The sequence below is a fragment of the Erinaceus europaeus genome, chromosome 15 (genome assembly GCF_950295315.1).
Source record: "Erinaceus europaeus chromosome 15, mEriEur2.1, whole genome shotgun sequence".
Classification (NCBI taxonomy): Eukaryota; Metazoa; Chordata; class Mammalia; order Eulipotyphla; family Erinaceidae; genus Erinaceus; species Erinaceus europaeus.
In genome coordinates, this window is record NC_080176.1 from 45,720,178 (window position 1) to 45,740,655 (window position 20,478).

The 20,478-nt window shown below is 38.6% G+C and overlaps 1 protein-coding gene across 1 annotated transcript in view; it reads left to right on the plus strand.

Annotated features, from left to right (window-relative positions):
* DSG3 (desmoglein 3) overlaps positions 1-18,170 on the plus strand; it is a 38,511-nt gene extending 20,341 nt beyond the window's left edge. Inside the window, exons 9-16 of the mRNA XM_060173660.1 lie at positions 1,727-1,998; positions 2,560-2,699; positions 3,936-4,163; positions 6,628-6,888; positions 9,554-9,693; positions 10,271-10,343; positions 13,888-14,123; positions 15,498-18,170. Of these exons, the coding sequence (XP_060029643.1) occupies positions 1,727-1,998; positions 2,560-2,699; positions 3,936-4,163; positions 6,628-6,888; positions 9,554-9,693; positions 10,271-10,343; positions 13,888-14,123; positions 15,498-16,115 (1,968 nt within the window). The 3' untranslated portion in view covers positions 16,116-18,170. The remainder of the gene's footprint in view (positions 1-1,726; positions 1,999-2,559; positions 2,700-3,935; positions 4,164-6,627; positions 6,889-9,553; positions 9,694-10,270; positions 10,344-13,887; positions 14,124-15,497) is intronic.
* The last annotated feature ends 2,308 nt before the right edge of the window (positions 18,171-20,478 follow it).

Sequence of the window (20,478 nt, forward strand, 5' to 3'; positions counted from 1 at the left end):
CCTCCAGGGCTATCACTGGGGCTTGATGCCTGCACTAAGAACCCACTGCTCCTGGAGGCCATTTTCCCCATCTTTGTTGCCCTTGTTGTTACTATTGTTATTGTTGTTGGATAGGACAGAGAAATTGAGAGAGAAGGGGAAAACAGAGAAGGGGAGGGAAAGATAGACACCTGCAGACCTGCTTCACCGCTTGTGAGGTGACCTCTTGCAGGTGGGGGGGGGAGCTGGGGACTCGAACCAAGATCCTTACACAGGTCCGTGCACAGCATGTGTGCTTAACCCGCTGTCTAACCCACTGGTCAGGCCCTAGCATGTTAATTTTCTGTGCTCAAGCCCAGCATGGCCTTCCTTCCTTTACTGACAGAAATCTACCGTAGATGTTTCTACATGTTTCTTGTTCCCTATGTTCTCTGACTGCCACTAGTCCACTACCATGTTTTTCTTTCTTTTTTCAGAAATATGCTTTCTTCTTTATCTTTTCATTTAGTTCTTTTGATAGGACAAAGAGTAATTGAGACAGAGAGAAATTGAGAGGGAAGGAGAAGACAGAGAAGAAGATGGAGGAAAAAAAGACAGAAATAAATCTGCAGCATTGCTTCACAACTTGCGAATATTTCCTCCTGCAGGCAGAGAACAGGGATTTGAACCTGGGTCCTTGTACATGACATGTACACTCAACCAGGTGCACCACCACCCACTAGGTGGTCCCCACTATGTTTAAAACCATTTGATTCAGTTTCTCTCTTTTTTAAAGCCCTCCCTTGTTCATTGCCTATATGACCCTCATTCCAGTTGCCCATTTGCATCAGCAGAATTATATTATGCTTGAATTCAGTAACTATTCTCTGAGTGTCCATAACAACTGTTTACAGCAAAGTATTGTGGCTCATACTCTCTCTCTCTCTCTCTCTCTCTCTCTCCTTCTCTCTCTCTTCCTCCCTCTCTCTATCTCTCTCTCTTTCCCTCTTTCTTCCTTTCTCTCTTCCTCCCTCCATCTCTCTCTCTCTTTCCCTCTTTCTTCCTTTCTCTCTTTCTTTCTTTCTCTTATAGGACAGAATAGTTGAGAACAGAGAAGGAGAGAGAAAGACATCTGTAGTATTTGCTTCACCTCTTGTGAAGCCTCCCCACTGCAGATGGGAATGGGAATTTGAATCAACAATAACATGTGTACTCAACTGGGAGCACCACTATCTACCTCCCTATATTACAGTTCTTCATAGGTTCAGTCCTCACAATGGTTTGATGAAGTAAGATTTTCTTTTTTTTCCCCTAGAAGTGTTACTTAAGGATGAGAGAAAATTAATATTGTACCTGATTTACATAATTATTAAGTAATAGAATCAGAATTCAAACCATGCTGTATCAACAGATTCAGCCTACATAGGCATTATTACCAGACTAAAATCTTCTAAGATTAATGGGGCCAGGTGGTGCACACCTAGTTAAGCATTCACATTGCGGTGCACAAGCCCTCGGTCCCCACCTGCAGGGATAAAGCTTCACGGGTGGTGAAGCAGGGCTACAGGGATCTCTCTAAATCTCCCTCTCTATCTTCCCCTCCCCTCTCAATTTCTCTCTGTGTCTATTCAATAATAAATAAATAAGTAGATAAATCTTTTTTAAAAAAAACATCAAAGGTTGCTTTATCACAACATAATAATCTGGTGCTGTTTTCTAGATTGTATTTTTGTGACACTTCTTTCCTTTAATTGTGTCTTTACTCTAGGCTCTGGATTATGAACAACTTCAAAAAGTACAGCTGAGTGTAGCTGTCAGAAACAAAGCTGAATTTCACCACTCAGTAATCTCTCAATATAAAGTTCAGTCAACCCCTGTCACAATCCAAGTAATCAATATAAAGGAAGGTATTGCATTCCATCCTGCTTCCAAGACATTTACTGTCCAGAAAGGCATAAGCAGTAAAAAATTGGTCAATTACATCCTAGGAACATACCAAGCCATTGATGAAGATACGAGAAAAGTTTCTTCATCTGTCAGGTAAATCAGTTTTTGCATTGTTTTCTTATTCCTTGATATAGTTTTAATCTGCAAGGTATTCCAGAATAATGCCTAAGAATGCAAAAGATACAAAGATGATTAAGGAGAATTTAAGACACAGACTAATTTATGAGAACACATTGTGCTATGAGGAAAGATAACATTTCATAGGTTAATATAGAATGGAGAGAATTCCTTCCCAGCATCTCTAGAGACATCAGGAAAATCTCACAGAAATTTTTAGTTGCTATTCCTAAGAGAATAAAATGGCATGGTACAGTTACAACAACAAAATCAAATAACTTCAGTCTAAAATCTAAGACCATGCAAATTTGTTGTTATATAAAGAACTATATAGTTCATAAAGCAAAAAAAAATTGAGCTAATACATATCAAAGAGTCATTAAATACTATTTATTAATGGAAATTTTAAATTTTATGATGCTATTTATAGCTGTATATAATGTCTGTATTAAATAAATTAAATATTTAGTGAGTTCATTTTTGTAAAATAAATAGCATTCCATAACTTTTAATCCCTTTTTTTCTGTTATAAAATAGATATATCATGGGACGCAATAATGGTGGTTTACTAACTGTTGATTCAAAAACTGGACAAATTAAATTTATCAAAAACATAGATCGAGATTTTTCTTTCATACATAACAAGACAATCACAGCTGAGATTCTGGCTATAGATGGTAAGAAAATATTTCTATAATGTTTGAATAAATATTATTAAAACTAATATTTTTATGAATAAATGATTAAAATTACCTTCTTAATTTTGTCACTAGATAAAGTTTATTATCTTATGGACCTGAGATTTCATATCTGAGGCAGTTAAACCCAGGAGAAAAGTAGGCATCCTAGCTTCTCAATGGAGTTTGTATTACCAATAAATTTTGTATTCAGTTCCTGTGACAAGTTGTGTTTGGGAAAGAAATTTTTAGATCCACAGGAATTTCTGGGTTTGAAATGGAGAATAAAATATTTATAGAAAATTAATCAAGAAATCTCACAAATATGAAGTCCTGTGAATTTCTTATTCAAAGATAATATGTATTGTGTTTCCCTAAGTTTAATATTGAATTATGTTCAGGAATATTAACAAATTTAAACATAAAGCAAAATAATAAACACCAAAAATTATATGACCTGGTGAAAAAGCAATCACTGAAGCATCTTTAAGTGTCATGTTTAAGTTTTTTTTAATTAAATCTTATATCTTAGGAAATAGAAATCATGATTTATTCCAAATTCTTTGGCTCAAGCTTTAAAAACAAAATTCTTTTCATGCATTTCTGGGCTCATTCAGGAGAATACCTTGAGGACAACTATAATAAGTTCATTTTATTTGTAATCAATGAATTTGTTACATAACCATATGATTCCAAGCATATCCAATTAATAGTCAATACTACTAATTAGAGGCACCAGCCTAGCTGATAATCTTAAATTTTTTTATTTACAAGATGTGGAAACCAGATGACTTATTTTTACTTATAGGAATATCATTGATTTTCTCTGTGGAGTGGCTTTTTTATTTAATTTTTTATTATCTTTATTTATTGGTTAGAGACAGCCAGAAATCAAGAAGGAGGGCGGTGATAGGGAGAGAGACAGAGAGAAACCTGCAGCCCTGCTTCACCACTCATGAAGTTTTCCCCCTGCAGGTGGGAGCCAGGGGCTCTAACCCGTGTCTTGTGCATTGTAATATGTGCGCTCAACCAGTTACGCCACCACTCGGCCCCTGGAGTGGCTTTTGTATTTCCCTGTGACCCTGTTTGTCGGACCCATAGGCAGGGTTCTGAGGCAATGGTTGGGTGGTTATTATAAGAAACCAAAAGTCTTGGTTGTAGACAAGAGAAAATTAAGGTTGATTTTTGTAGAATTTATTCTGAGTATTCTTTAACTCTAAAATTTTATTTTTACAGAAACCACAGGTCAAACTTCTACAGGAACTATCTATGTTAAAGTACCTGATTTCAATGAAAACTGTCCTACAATTGTCTTCAGCGAGGATGTTATTTGCAGTTCATCATCTTCTGTGGTTGTCTCAGCAAGAGCACTAGACAGAGACAGATATACTGGTCCATATACATTTTCACTGGAGGAGCAGCCACAAAAGTTGCCAGTTTTGTGGAGTATTACAGCGCTTAATGGTGAGGAACAGGAAAGTTGATTGCATAAATAAAAGTGGGTGCTTTTTCAGAATGATAATCTAGAGCAGTTCCTTTCTAAGATTGAGAACATTCTTTTTATTGAAGATGCCATCCTTGTTTGTGAAATGTCTTCTCTCTTTCAAACTGATCTCTTTTGAATGCTAAAATGTAAAATATGTGAAAAATAATAACTACTATTTTTTGTATCCCATATGGATTTCAAGATCTTATTGTTAGTATTTTATTTCTACTTCCATAGCACATATACAGAAGAATTAGAGGCACATGTCTATTTTATTTCAATTTATCTTTAAATTTCTTTTTCTTTTTGCCTCCAGGGTTATTGTTGGGACTCTGTGCCTGCACTAAAAAAAATAAAAATCCACTGCTTCTATGGCCATTTTTTTTTCTGGGTAGGACAGAGAGAAATTGAGAGAGAAGGGGAAGATAGAGAGGGAGAGAGATAGAGAGACATCTGTAGACCTACTTCACCTCTCATGAAGCTATCCCCTTGCAGGTGGGGAGCTAAGGGCTTGAACCCAGATCCTTGTGCCTCATACTATGTGTGCTTAACCTGGTGCACTGCCGCCCAGCCCCCAATCTTTAAATTTCTAAATTCAGATCATCAAAATAGCTCATGTGGCTAGTGCACAGCTCTGCTGTGTGCAAGACCCAGATTTAAACCAATCTCCACTACATTAAATGAAGCTGGTGCTGTCTCTCTAAATCTCCCTTTCTGTTTATGTTTTATGTTTTAAACCTCTCTTTATGTTTTAAACATCTATATAATTTCTAAATGAATAAAATTTTCCTAACTGGAAAGCTGTGAGCAGACACACACACACACTGGAGAAAATGGCCTAATATTCATGGAAAGTGCTGCATAGTTTATCACTGGTCAAGAATCTTGACATGGTAGACTAAAAATTGTAAGCCTTTGTACAATGGGAATTAAATCCTCCTATTTTTTCTAAGCTTTATCATGCTCATTTTGTATTTCCTATGCATTCTAGGATTCTCACAGATAAAGTCATTAGACTCAGTTAAACTCTCTTTTTCTGGACTTTACAGTGGCCATCCTTTATGAACTCACTTTTCTCTAGGTCTTTTCTGAACTAACCTTACTTCTCTATAGTGCCCAGAATCATGGGTCTTGGCCATTGCTGGAGATAACACAGAAATCTTGTTCTGTGTGGTTGTCTACCCTTCAAGATCTTTATGACTTTAGCTCCAAGTTGTATGCAGTAGTATTTGGTTCCACAGGGGTTGTTTATACACACAGACAATTAAGACACTTCAAAAGGAGCATCACAGATGAATTAGACACTCCTGCTTCAGTGAGTCTGGATAAGGCAATAGTAGTTGGACTGGGTAAAGCAGGCACTCTGTCATAGAGCATGCTCATGTCAGAATAATTCCAGCTATTCAGCTCTACAGTTCATAAGAACTGCTGGTTGCCTACTTATAAATGGACAATAAAACAATGAACAATGGAAATCAATCAATACTGATAACTCCAAAGGGTAAACCACAGGCGGTCCCTGACACTGGCTTTGGGAGGAGGACTGACTAAAGCAATTGAGGTAGCAGTAGTTGAGGAAGTAACTTGGCCTCTAGGGGCCAGGTGGTGGTGCTCCTGGCTGAGTGCACATGCTGCAATATGCAAGGAAACAGGTTCGAGCCCCTGGTGCCCACCTGCAGGGGGAAAGCTTTGCGAGTGGTGAAGCAGGGTTACAGGTGTCTTTTTGTCTCTTTCCCTCTCTGTCTCCCCCTTCCTCTTGATTTTTGACTGTCTCTATCCAATAAATAAATAGATAATAAAAAAGAATTAAAAAAAAAAGACATGGCCACAGTGGGGAGACATTCATTCAGAGAACTCCTCAAGAGGTCAAGGATTGGTGCAGACTTACTGAAAATGTTTATTTTATTTATTTATTTACTAGGGCAGAGAAAATTTGAGATGGGATGGGGAGATGGGAGCAAAAGAGAGACACCTGCAGCACTGCCTTACCACTTGTGAAGCTATCTCCCTGCCGGTGGAGGCTGGAGGATTGAACTCAGGTTCTTGTACGTGCCCTTGTGTATACTTGAACAGGTGTGCCGCAGCCGAACCCTGGCACAAATATTATGGACAGTGGGTTAGCCTCAGGAAAAGGACGCCTGAAATTTAAAATATGTTCACCACTCATTATCTTTGGGACAAAAAATAGGGTATGATCACATTTTCAGGGGACAGAGGAATGGGCACACCTGGGGTTGAAGAAGCATAAGGAGAAATTACAGATGAGTCCCTTCAGCTGAAACCTTATAGCCTATAAACAACTCAAACATCACCTTACCCTTTGTCTCATAATATGTGACAGTGATGTCTATGGCAACTCAGTCTACGTTAACAACAATAAGTAGTACTAAGAGACAAAGACACCTTGCCATCATGTTGATTTGTATCATTGTTTCTCTACAGCTACATCTGCACTTTTAAGAGCCGAGCAACAGTTATCTCCTGACCAGTACAGAATCCCCCTCATAATTACAGACAGTCAGAACCAACAGTGTGAGATTCCAGAGAACATGATACTCGAGGTCTGTCAGTGTGATGACAGGAACATCTGTGGAAATTCTGGTTCATCCAAAGATCCCGGATCTGCATATACAAGGAGGTCATCTGTGAGTCTGGGGCCTGCCGGCATTGGACTACTGTTTCTTGGCCTTTTGATGATGCTTTGTAAGTACACTCATGTTTCGTTCTGGTTTGGATGGAGTGTCAGCATTTGCAGACGCCTTTACATTACACCAGAAATGCATTGCTGCAGAACAGACCATTCCTAATGTTTCACAGGCTCTCTGGGGTAGAGATGACATTTCCATGGTCAGTCTGAATTATTTAAATTTAATATGTCACTCGTCAACAGTATATATTCATTAGAAGGCAAAGCAAATACTGTGTTATTGGTTGTCTTGTGATATTTTCTAAATAAAATAGCACAAGACAACCAAGAAGGAGGAGAAAAGAAGGAAGAGGAGGAGGAAGTGGAGGAAGCATGAACAGATAGCTAGTCTTTCTTTCTTTCTTTCTTTTTATTTTTTTTTTGCTTCCAGGATTTTTTTTTATTTTGTTTATTTTCCTTTTTGTTGCCCTTGTTGTTTTTATTGTTGTTGTAGTTATTATTGTTGTCTTTGTTGTTAGATAGGACAGAGAGAAATGGAAAAAGATGGGGAAGAGAGAGGGAGAGAAAGACAGACACCTGCAGACCTGCTTCACCACCTGTGAAGCGACTCCCCTGCAGACGCAGAGCCAGGGGCTCAAACCAGGATCCCCATGCTCGCTGTGCTTCCAGGATTATTACTAGGGCTGCATGCCTGCAATACAAATCTACCAGTCCTGTGGTCATTTTTTCCCGATTTTATTTGATAAAATTTGATAGGACAGAGAAAAATTGAGAGGTGGGGAGAAGGGGGAGATAGAGAGGGAAAGAGAAAGACCTGCAGACCTACTTCACCACTTGTGAAAGGGGAAAGGGGGCCCTCTGAGGGTGGGGACTGTGGGTTCGAACCTGGGTCCTTGAGCACTGTAATATGTGCGCTCAACCAGGTGCACCACCACCCGGCCCCTCCATTTTGTATTTTCAGTATGTCTATTTTAGAGCACTTGGGGGGAAAAAAAAGATTATTTCTCTCTTGGTTCATTAGTAAGAGGGGGATATTGATTTTTGTTGTCAAGATGTGAGTGATGTGGAAGAAAGAATAAAAATTACCATGACAGAAAGACCCTTCCAAGTCAGATATGCTAAAGTTACAATTAAGAGTAAATTGGCTGCCATGTATTAGATCATCAGTTGCTAAAAAAGATTGTGGGTTAATTACGACTTACAGAGGGATAATTAGAAGCATTATCATGCCCACCTAAAATCCTGGCCGTTGATTTGTGTTTTCGCCCGCCACTACTTGTCTCACCTTGACATTTACAAATAAGTGCAATAATTATAAATGTATAGAGAAGGTTTGAGGAACTGAGCAAACACCATTCATAGAACTGCCTTGTTTATGACAATGTTTTACACCTATTTATGATAATTCTAAATCACAAGATTGATTCTATGTTTAGTTTCACAGTCACATGAAATTCTATTATGGTCAGTTTAGCAAATTTTGCAGAAAAAAATGTGTTCTATTATAAATGTCCCATAAGTCTTAAAAATATTTATTTTATGTGTATTAGTTTTTTAATTGTCAAGTCATGATGAAAATGCCTTTTTTATCTTTTTTTTTAATTTAAGAAAGGATTAATTAACAAAACCATAGGGTAGGAGAGGTACAACTCCACACAATTCCCACCACCCAATCTCCATATCCCACTCCCTCCCCTGATAGCTTTCCCATTCTCCATCCCTCTGGGAGCATGGGCCCAGGGTCACTGTGGGTTGCAGAAGGTAGAAGGTCTGGCTTCTGTAATTGCTTCCCCGCTGAACATGGGCGTTGACTGGTCGGTCCATACTCCCAGTCTGCCTCTCTCTTTCCCTAGTAGGGTGGGTCTCTGGGGAAGCTGAGCTCCAGGACACATTGGTGGGGTCTTCAATCCAGGGAAGCCTGGCCAGCATACTGATGGCATCTGGAACCTGGTGACTGAAAAGAGAATTAACATACGAAGCCAAACAAATTGTTGAGCAACCATGGACCCAAAGCTTGGAATAGTGGAGAGGAAGTGTTAGGGAGGTACTCACTGCAAACTCTAGTGTACTTCTGCTTTCAGGTATATATTTTGCAGTAGTTTATAGATAAGTGTGAACATATGCTCTCTCTCACAGAAACTGGTCTATATCTAGGTTTTGGGACTTTGTTAGAAAGTGAACCACCTGAGAGGAAATTAGAGTATACTATGAAAGGAAAGGTCTCTATAGTGGAGATGTGAGGTTCCTGCTGTCTTAGGGTTCAAAAAGACAATCGATAGTTAATGTTATCATTACTAAACTAAAAGCAGGACCTAACCAAATTGTAAGTAGGGCTCCAAAGTAAAAACCCTGTGGTGAGGGGTAGACATACAGCTTCCTGGGCCAGTGGGGGGTGGGAGTGGGTGGGAGGGATGAGTCACAGTCTTTTGGTGGTGGGAATGGTGTTTATGTACACTCCTAGCAAAATGTAGACATATAAATCAGTAGTTGATTAATATGAGAGGGGGGAAATCAATTGTATGTCTCAAAGTTTTTCAAAACACAAACTGAATCTTTTTAATATATAGGCTGTGTATTTGATATGCGGACTCTCTCAAAAGCCTAGACCAAGTAGATCAGAAGCATCCAATAGCACAGCTATATACAAGATACTGGGTACTGTACAGCTAACCATAACAAAAGGACTTTTCAAAGTTAACCCAATTGCCTTTTTTTTAATAGTGGCCCCGCTTCTGCTGCTGATGTGTGACTGTGGCTCAGGGGGTGTTGGGGGAGTTACAGGTGGATTTATCCCAGTTCCTGATGGTTCAGAAGGAACAATTCACAAGTGGGGAATTGAAGGAGCCCAACCAGAAGACAAGGTGAAAATTCAGTTTATATTTCAATCATTGAAGAAAAATGTGATTTAAATACATTAAGATAGGAAAGCAATTAACAAGGTACTAAAAAAAAATAGACTCCTAGACCCCTAGTTGGAAAGACAGAGTTGGAATGAAATATTCAGAACTTTAGCTTATCAGATGTCATAAAATATTAAAATCATGGGAGTCGGGCAGTAGCCCAGCAGGTTAAGCATACAAGGACCAGCGTAAGGACCCAGGTTCAAGCCCCCAGCTCCCCACCTGCAGGGGAGTTGCTTCACAGGCAGTGAAGCAGGTCTGCAGGTGTCTCTCTTTCTCTCCCCCTCTCTGTCTTCTCATCCTCTCTCCATTTCTCTCTGTCCTATCCAACAACAACAGCATCAATAACAACAATAACTACAACAATAAAACAACAAGGGCAACAAAAGGGAGTAAATAAATATTTTTTAAAATCCTAAAAATGTATATACTTGAAATAACTTTGGCTTCTAGTAGTTGTTACAGTTTGCAAAGTGTCACATTTTGCATATAGTGCCATGAGCTCTGGCTTATTTTAAATGTATTAATTTTTTAACAGGGTTTGCATGAAATCACAAATATCTGTGTGCCACCTATCACATCCGATGGTGTTGATTTCATGGAAAATTCTGGTAAGTGAACAGAAAAATTGTTTATTAAAACAAGGGAATTAAGAAATGTAAAATTTTAAGAAGTGTTATACACCCTTCAAAATAGTTTGCACATATGTGGACATGATAGATGGTGTTACCACTATAATAGCGTCTCCATGAAATGACTTTATTTTTATAATGTCTTTATTGGGGGATTATTGGTTTATAACTGGCAGTAAAATATAATAGTTTGTACATGTGTAACATTTCCCAGTTTTACACATAACAATTCAACCCCCGCTAGGTCATGTTCCAGCATCTGAACCCCCCCACCACCAAAAGACTTTTATTTTGGTGCACTATACCAGCTCCAGTCCAAGTTCTGCTTAGTGTTTTCCTTTCTGGTCCTATTTTTTTTTCCCTTCTGGTCCTATTTTTTTTTTCCCTTCTGGTCTTATTTTTCAACTTCTGACTATGAGTAAGATCAACCCATATTCATCTTTCTCTTTCTGACTTATCTGACTTCACATGATTCCTTCAAGCTCCATCCAAAATGGGGTGAAGAAGGTGAATTCACCATTTTAATAGCTGAGTAGTATGATTCTATAGTATGTATAGATCACAACTTACTCAGCCAGTCATCTGTTGTTGAACACCTGGGTTGCTTCCAGGTTTTGGCTATTACAAATTGTGCTGCTATGAACATAGGTATACACAAATCTTTTTGGATGGGTGTGTTTGGTTCCATAGTATGTATCCCCAGGAGAGGAATTACAGGGTCATATGTCTACTTCTAGCCTTCTGAGAGTTCTCCAGACTGCTCTCCACAGGGACTGGACTAACTTACATTCCCACCAGCAGTGCAAGAGAGTTCCTTTGACTCCACAACCTCTCCAGCATTTGTTGCTTCTACTTTTTCTTATGTATGACATTCTCACAGGAATGAAGTGGTATCTCATTACTATCTTTATTTGCATTTCTCTGACAAAAGACTCCCACATAATAGGCGATCTTTACATGTCATACATCATGCAAGTGGCTGATAACCAAAATATAAAAGAGGTCACCTAACTCAGCAACAAGAAAACAAATGACCCCATCCAAAAAAAATGGGGAGAGGATATCAACAGAATGTCACCACAGAAGAGGTCCAAAAGGACAACAAACATATGAAAAAATTCTCCAAGTCATTGATTGTCAGAGAAATAACTTTCTATGAATACACTAGTCAATTCTATGACCTTGCTCTGGCTCTAGTGCGTTAATTTGTCCATTGATCACATTTCTAGTATCTGAAGAGTTGTTTTACTTCTCCCCAGCCATAATAAACAGAAGTATCAATCTCAGTCAGTTATTGACTTTCTGTAACATTATATTTATTTCCTGAGAGAGAAAGTGAGAGAGAGAAATACAAGGTGACAGATAAAAGCCAGTGTGTCACTGTAACATATGCAGATTGAACACATGACTTCATACTTGCATGTCCAGCACTCTACCTGCTGCACTACCTCCAGTACAGCAAATTACTGATTTTTTTTAAAGAAAAATTTCACACATATAGAAAAATGTAAAGGAAAACATCACAAAACACTATATACTTACCTGCTGAGGAATTATACAGATGCAGTCACATCTGCCAGACTGTCCCCTCAGGCTTTGCCACTTCCCCGATATTCTCGCAGTGCCTTTTTCAATCAATCCTGTCCCAACACATCACTCCTGGTTGTTGCCCTATAAAGTCCTCCTACTTTCTGTCTCTCTCTCTCTCTCTTCCGGTTTTTTACCTCGGATGGAAGGGTGGTACGCGTAGTAGGGGACAACCATTCTTGGCTGGCTCCACGTGGCCCAAACCACTGTGCTCTGACCCAGCCCTGAGGTGCCCATGCAAATAAAGGATTGTGTTCCCTCTCCACTTGGATTCTCTCTCCTCTGCGTCCTGCCACCCCAAAAACGACACTTACCACTCTGTTTTGTCTATGAGTAACATTAATCATACTTGCAGCTAACACCTTCTATGTATATCCTTGGTCTTGTTGCCCTCTCTTCTTCCTGAATTGAGTTCAGTCACCAATTCTTTTACTCAATAGTACTGGCATAAGCCCACTTATGTTCTGATAAAGGCAAACTTGTTTGTTTATTTGGTTTAACAAATGACTTATTCATATTATCTCAATGCAACAGCTAAAGTAAAATCTAGCAGATCAATAAAACCTGGTGCCTAAAATGAGTTTTTCTTAATTTCATATTTAACAACAAATTGCTTATGGAATGTCCATCGAGAAAAGTTTGTATGGGCTCACCACCATATATATAGCTAGCTGCCTTTATCAGCTACCTCAGTCCTTACCTGATTCTCCTATTATAGTTATAAAGAAAAAAAAATAGAATTCCCTAGAAGAAATCAATTTTCTTTGTGAAAGTGCAACATGAAAGCATACAGAGTAGCCAAATTTATTTAATTTGAATAAGACATCAAATTAACATTTAAGAATTTGCATGATAGCTTTATGAATGTTTCCTCTTCGGTTTCCTTATCAAGTTAACATGACAGCTTAATTGCAATTTCTTTTTTCATGAAAACAAGCAAGCATCACATTCGAAGCTGTCCATGATTATGTACTGAATATTCTGTTCTTCACTTTTCTGTTGTTTTCACTGAGAATCTATTCCCTCTGAACACTTTCAAATTGTTATGTTTTAAGAATGCTTTATTTTCTTAGCTGTTTCACTGAGGAATTGCTAATTTACAAGACAGTTATAGTCAGTCATATGGGTACAATTTCTCATCTTTTTGAAATAGGTGTCTGAACTCCATTCCCAAGGTCAATTTAGATCTTTCTCAGGATAGTACACTCAGTGGGTTCCAATGCCCACTCAAGCCCCTTCTCTCACACTGCTACTCCCCCACAAACAACATCACCCCATTTTTTGGCCTTGCTACAAAGGTACATGCATAGTCCATGTTTTACTCTGAAATTTGCCTTTATTTTTGTGTTTCTAAAGTTCCACCTATAAGTGATACCATCTGGTATTTGCCTTCTCCTTCTATTTGATCTCCCTTAACTTGATTCCTTCAAATACCATTCAAGATGAGGCAAAGGAGATTATTCCATCATTTTTGGTATCTGAGTAGTGTTATATTTATCTAAAACAGCTTTCTTAAACATTCATCTATGGTTCAGCTTGAGGATGTTTGGACTATTATAAATAATGCTACTATGAACACAGGTCTACAAAGATCTCTTTGAATAGTTGTTTTTGTTTTTCTTTGATAGATCCCTAAGAGAGGAATTGACTGATCATAGTGGCAGGTCCATTTCCAGTGTTCTGAGTAGTCTTCAGACTGTTTTCCAGAAGGGCTGGATCAACTTACATTCTTCCTGCTTCACCTGCTAATAACCCTTCTATTATTATATGCTCATGTAAAAACTATGAGGTGTTTTGCTGATATCTAGTTACATAACTTCATTTTCCAGCACTCATTTATTTTTCAATTGCTCATGGGTATCAAAGACCAATAAAAGTAAGTATATTTTTCCTATCACAGTATGAGAGGTTTCAAAATTCTCTCCCCTGTTTTTAGAAGTTTGTACAAACACATACGCTGGAGGAACCGTGGGAGAAGGAGCTTCGGGAATGGAACTGACCCCCAGGCCTGGACCTGCAGTAGGAGCTGGAGCTGCCGGGGGATTCGGAGCCACTATCTGCTCTGGAGGACAGAGTGGAACTATGAGAACAAGGCATTCCACAGGAGGAAGCAACAGGGATGGTGGGGATGGAGCAGTTAATATGCACTTCCTGGATTCTTACTTCTCACAGGTAATTGGAGAGAAAAGTTGGGGTCGTTTTATTCACATTTAAGAACTTCTATTAGACTATACTTCTGTTCTGCCATAAGACACCTGCCAAAATAGAGTCATTGGTCAAAAGGAGCAGTGAATAGAGAGTTACACAGAAAGGTGCACAGCAAGTAGTAACACATCCCTTCAAATGGAATATCACTGGAAAACAGTCTTGTGCATCTCGGGGTCAGTATTGGTCACTTTAAACATGCAAAATGCCATATTTGGTATTCCTATGCCAGATACTTAGGAAGATGCGTTCAGACATTTTTCTGATTTAGTTTTCATATTTTCAAAGAAATTCATGTCTCAACAAGAGTTAAACTGTTGAATTCATGTCTCAAAAATAAAAGCATAGAACCAAAAAAGGACAGGGATACAAGAACAGGGAGGAAATGGGGAAACAATTCTTTTTTTTTTATTTTTTTTTAAATATTTATTTTATTTATTCCCTTTTGTTGCCCTTGTTGTTTTATTGTTGTAGTTATTATTGTTGTTGTCGTTGTTGGATAGGACAGAGAGAAATGGAGAGAGAAAGGGAAGACAGAGAGGAGGAGAGAAAGATAGACACCTGCAGACCTGCTTCACCGCCTGTGAAGCGACTCCCCTGCAGGTGGGGAGCCAGGGTTCGAACCGGGATCCTTATGCCGGTCCTTGTGCTTTGCACCACCTGCGCTTAACCCGCTGCGCTACAGCCCAACTCCCGGGGAAACAATTCTTTTTCCACCTTAGTGAACAATGCATTAAGGTGGCAGCACACCAGTTGGGTATCAGAACTGCTACATGCCAGGATCTGGGCTGGTGTGGAAGCAGATGACCGATGAAACTGAGGAGAGATAGGCAGGAGGAACTTGTCTGAATTAATGATTTCTGGGATATTGCAGGCTATGATGTGAGCCCTAGTTAAGAGTCAGGTTCCCCTTAGAGTTGCAGAGCCTAGAATGGCCCCAACTTGAGTAAACACTACCTTCCATAGTGCCCAGTGAGGTGACTACCCTTCCCATCAGCCTCAAACACAAAATTATGAATTAATGCAAACACAAGGGAAGACTCTTATTCCTGGTCTGCTAGAAACTTCCAAGAATCAGCATAGTTGTATTGTAGAACTAAATCCATATAAGTCCTTTCACAATTAAGAATTTGGGCATAAGCCTACCCTGGACTCATTTTTGAAAGAATGTCAGTCAAACACCAGGCAATTTCTACAAAATATGATTATAAAGAGCATATTTCTCCAGATTTCCCAAATTCAACATTCATTATTATCAAATCTTGATTTCTGTGATCAGTATGACTGTCTTCAATTGATGCTTTTTTAAAATCCTTTACCCCCACTTTTATCCATCTTCAGAAAGTACTTGTCTGTGCAGAGGAAGATGATGGCCAGGAAGCAAATGACTGTTTGCTGATCTACGACAACGAAGGCATGGGTGGCTCTGGCTCTCCTGTGGGCTCCCTAGGCTGTTGCAGTTTCATTGCTGATGATCTGGATGATAGCTTCTTGGACTCACTTGGCCCCAAATTTAAAAAGCTTGCAGAAATAAGCCTCGGACTTGGTGCTGAAGACCAACAATTTCAACTACCCACCAATGGCAGGGACTCTGGAATTGAATCTTGTGGCTATGCTGTAGGAATCCAGAAACAAGGATCTGATAGGTGCCAGACTTTGTCAGGCAGTCAAGGATCTACTCTTGTGCACACTTGCAGTTCTACCTTCCAACCAGCCATTTCCATTCCTGACCCTTTGCAGGGTGGTAGCTATTTGGTAACAGAAACTTACAAGACTACTGGTCCCCTGTTGCAACCTTCCCCGGTAGTCTGCGATCCATTAATCACTCAAAATATAACAGTGACAGAAAGAGTGATCTGCCCCATTACCAATGTTCCTGGCAACGTACAAGGTGCAACAGAGGTACGAGGGTCATGTAATATGGTCTGTGCAGAAGATCATTGTTCCCTTCTGATATAACCAGAATGGACTAGAATTACATACTGACTGAATATGGATATTTGGATCAAGTCATTCAAAACAGCATAACAAAGCTCATATGAATTGGCCTAATTTGGAGCTTATATGCTCCTGTTCTAAACAGTACTGTTAACAGCTTAAATTTTCTAATTCTGACCCCCTAGCTGGATATGGCATCACTTCTTAGTTTCAAATATTACTTAAATGGTAGTAAAGCTTGATGTTTTTTTTTTTAAAAAAAAAAAAAAGAAGAAGAAAAGAAAAGAAAAGAAAATTCAGAGGTGAACTTTCCAAAGAACAAGGTTTACCACTTTAAAAGCAACGTATTTTAGTGGATTGAGCATCCAGAGTCAAGAGTCCCAAATCTTGTCTCTGTCATCTTCTTTATATCATTAAAAGAGTTGTGAAAGTGTTGAGGTGTTTGTGCCTTGGAGGGAAAGGACCTAGCCATAGCCAAGTTTTTATTATTGATGCTTTCCAATATGCTTGGTGCTGGGTGAAACTAATGCATCTTTTGCTCAAGTTAAGAGATCATGCGTGAAACCTCTTACACCACACAGTAAAACACTTCTGAAATACAAAACTTATAAAACATGTAGGAAAGTCTACTATAATGTAGATAATAGTTTTGCTTTTTTTAATCACCTTGAAAAAAGTCTATCTGAACAAAACACTTTTTTAATGGTCCTTGAAAACTTATTTTTCAAATGTTAGCATGTAGCTATAGCTTACATAGGACATGTAGTGGTGTTTGCTATGGTAACAATATCAAGGAGAATACAAAGAATGGCTTTTCTCATAACCAGTAGAAGCCTCTGACTAGAATTCTTGGTGACATTGTGAATATGTAATATAAGGAGCATTTTAGGTTCGTGGAGGGGGTTCTGAGATTATTAGTAGTCTTTGTTTTTTATGTCTTATTCCTTTTAAATCAGTAACAATAGTTTAATTCTCACACACAACAACTTTAAGATAGTGAAGTTTAGAATATAGTGTCTTGTTTATATGACTGTGGTGGCAGTGTTGTTCTACAAATCACTGTTAGCCATTCAAAATTTTCAGCTCTTAACTCAGAGAGAGTCCTTTCTACTTGTTGCAACTTCAGTCTTGGCTAAGTCTTCACAAGGTCATTGTTTAGATCCTCTGTCACTAATTGCATATAAGCTTCTTCTCTATGTTTGTTGCCATTTTGAAAATTTTATATTTGTTTCTAGTATATGAAATGCAAAATAATAAAACTTATATTCAGAATGGTGCAGTCTAGAAGGTAATTTGGAGGAAAGAGATTCCCTCAGTTCCATAATATCTAATGTTCTTTCCTCAGTGCTGTGGTTATCAGCAAAGCATAGCTAGAATTGCTTGAGAAGTGCTGGGATGTTCATCTTCTGAGGCAAGGTAGCAAGAATTGCAGGTGCAGGTCTCAAGGCTAGAATAACTGGGCCCTAGAACTCCACCTTCCTAGAACTGAGAAATTTCAATTGCTATTACTACCAGGGCCTCTTCTCAAGAAAAACTTGCTCTGGTTATCTAGAGTACACAAAGTTGATTTGTATCTCTACTTATATTTGAGAGTTAAATAATCATAATAACCCTTATTCTAAGTTCAAAAGTGTATTCAGGAATGTCAAAATAGTTTAACCTTTCCTCTACAGTTCCAAGTGACCATAGCATGGGAATTTTGCTAGACTGCCAAACTGCAAAAGAAACCATGCCATAGTAGCAAAGTTTATATAAAGAGAAAATTAAAATTAAATATCTTCACAGTGAAAGTGTGTTCTCTAGGAGAATTTAAATTAATTTACCATGTGCAATTAAACTCAAAGAAACATAGTATCTTTTGTCCAAAATTTAAAAAGTGTTTTAAATAGGAAGAAAATTTTAAAATGACTTAATAATACTTTGTGTATTATAAATTTCAAACTTAAACTTTATCAGTGTATTGTTGCTCTGGTAAAGCTGGCAATATGTGTACAAGTATTTTGTTAACCATTTTTGCATTATTAAAATCTGAACTACTTTCTGTAATTAAATTATCAATAAATGTTAAAAAAATGACATACGTTTGTATTTTTATCAGGATTTTGATATTTTTCCCCTAGTTTATACTCTCTTCTTTGTAACTTCCTAGACCAAGTGCTGGGTACTAAAGGTCTTTTTCAGGTAGGGGCAATGCTAATTGAAGTACTCAATGAAGCCAGGGAAAACAGTAAATGGATCATTAACTCACTTATGGCTTGTGTACCAATCTGGAATAACCTCTCAAAGAACTTCTGGTATTCTATGACTAGAAAAAAAAAAGATCTGGAGTAAAGAAAGGGTAAGTTTTACAGCCTTGCGTAATGAGAAAAATGTACTAGGATACTGGTGAAGATCAGCACGCCCAGGGAATCTGTCTTCAAGTAAACATTTTTTAATTTCTATGTCTTCTTTTATAGGGATACCACAGAATGAGCACCTTCTGAACTTTGGATCTTGCTTCAGTCTGACCTTCCTTATTCTTAAATGTAGACAGTCGGACTTGGACCTGGAGTATGGAGATCAGAAACTGAAGTACAGTGAATGGAAAGTAGCAAAAACTGAATAACTTCACTTGAACGTTCCTAATTAAGACCGTAAAAACTATGTAAGTGAATTCTAAAAAAAAAAAAAAAAAAGTCATATGTTTCTCCTGATTCATAGAAATGAAAGGAGTAAAATTAGTTTATCTTCCAAAATCAAGTAAAAGTCTATAAAAGACCACATTCAATACAAATGACAGTTAAGAAAGGAATACAAATTAAAGACTTCTCCTTATTCCTGGCAATTCAGCAGTTCTTTGTCTCCTTTATTAATGCTACAAAGTAGAATTCCAAATGAGAAACTATACGATCTAACTTTTGTTCAGCAATTTAGACTGGGATTGCTTTATGTGAGGGAATAATGGGAGGGGGGGTTGGCAATAGAGCACCAGGTTAAGGGCACTTAGTAAGAAGCACAAGGACCTGTGTAAGGACCCCAGTTCCAGCCCTCAGCTCCCCACCTACAGGAGGGTCACTTCACAAGCTGTGAAGATGGTCTTCCTGTGTCTTCCTTTCTCTTGTCCTGTCTCCCCCTCCTCTCTCTTCTTTCTGTCCTACACAATAAAAGTGGGAAAAAATGGCCGTCAGGAGCAGTGGAGTGCCGGCATCAAGCACTAGTGATAACCATGGAGGGAAGAAAAAAAAAAAAAGAAGAAAAAGAAAAAGAAAAAAGAGAGAGAGAGGAATTATTTAAATTCCAGGTGCTAGAACATTTTCCCTGATGACTTTGACAGATGCAGAATACACTAAGATCCCCTCTGTGACAATGCATCACCATTTTAGGTAGGTGTCTTCACTTTTTTCTTTAAAAACAAAACAAAAGTAAAACTGTAGATGCTATGAAATTAAAGCTCAAGTAAAACAATAGTCTAAAAGAGAAAGGACAAATGGATGCAGTGATCAGAACAAAAAGAAAGGAGATGTCAATTAAGGCTATCAGGTGGCTTGGAAAGTTGAATTCCAATTTCATTCTGACAGTAGCCTCAAGGTGACAGTCACAAAAATGAAGACACTGAGAAGCAACTTCCACAAAGTCACACCTAAATGACACAAAGGAAAGTGTTTACTTACAATATTCAGTGATAATAGTATTTTGTAGAGTAGACAGAAGATGTTTTTAGCTCTAAGACTTGAGCACAAAGTGAAAAGAATAGAAAACATAAAAAGCAGGGGTTGGGCGGTGGCACAGTGGGTTAAGCGCATGTGACGCAAAGCGCAAGGACCGACCGGCGTAAGGATCCCAGATCGAGCCCCCGGCTCCCCACCTGTAGGGGAGTCACTTCACAGGCGGTGAAGCAGGTCTGCAGGTGTCTTTCTCTCCCCCTCTCTGTTTCCCCTCCTCTCTCCATTTCTCTCTGTCCTATCCAACAACGAACAACATCAACAATAGCAATAATGATAACCACAATGAGGCTACAACAACAATAGCAACAAAAGGGGGGAAAAATGGCCTCCAGGAGCAGTGGATTCATGGTACAGGCACTGAGCCCAGCAATAACCCTGGAGGGAAAAAGAAGAAGAAGAAGAAGAAGAAGAAGAAGAAGAAGAAGAAGAAGAAGAAGAAAAGAAAACATAAAAAGCAAAAAAAGTGACTATATTTATTTAACTTGATAGAACAGAAAGAAATTGAGAGGGAAGGGGGATAGAAAAAGAGAGACAGAGAGACACCTGCAGCCCTGCTTCACCACATGTGAAGCTTCCCCCCTAGAGATGGGGGCCAGGGGCTGGAACCTGACTCCTTGCACAGGGTAATAAGAGCACTTAGCCTGGTGTGCCATTGACCAGCTCCCCTCAAAAATTATTTT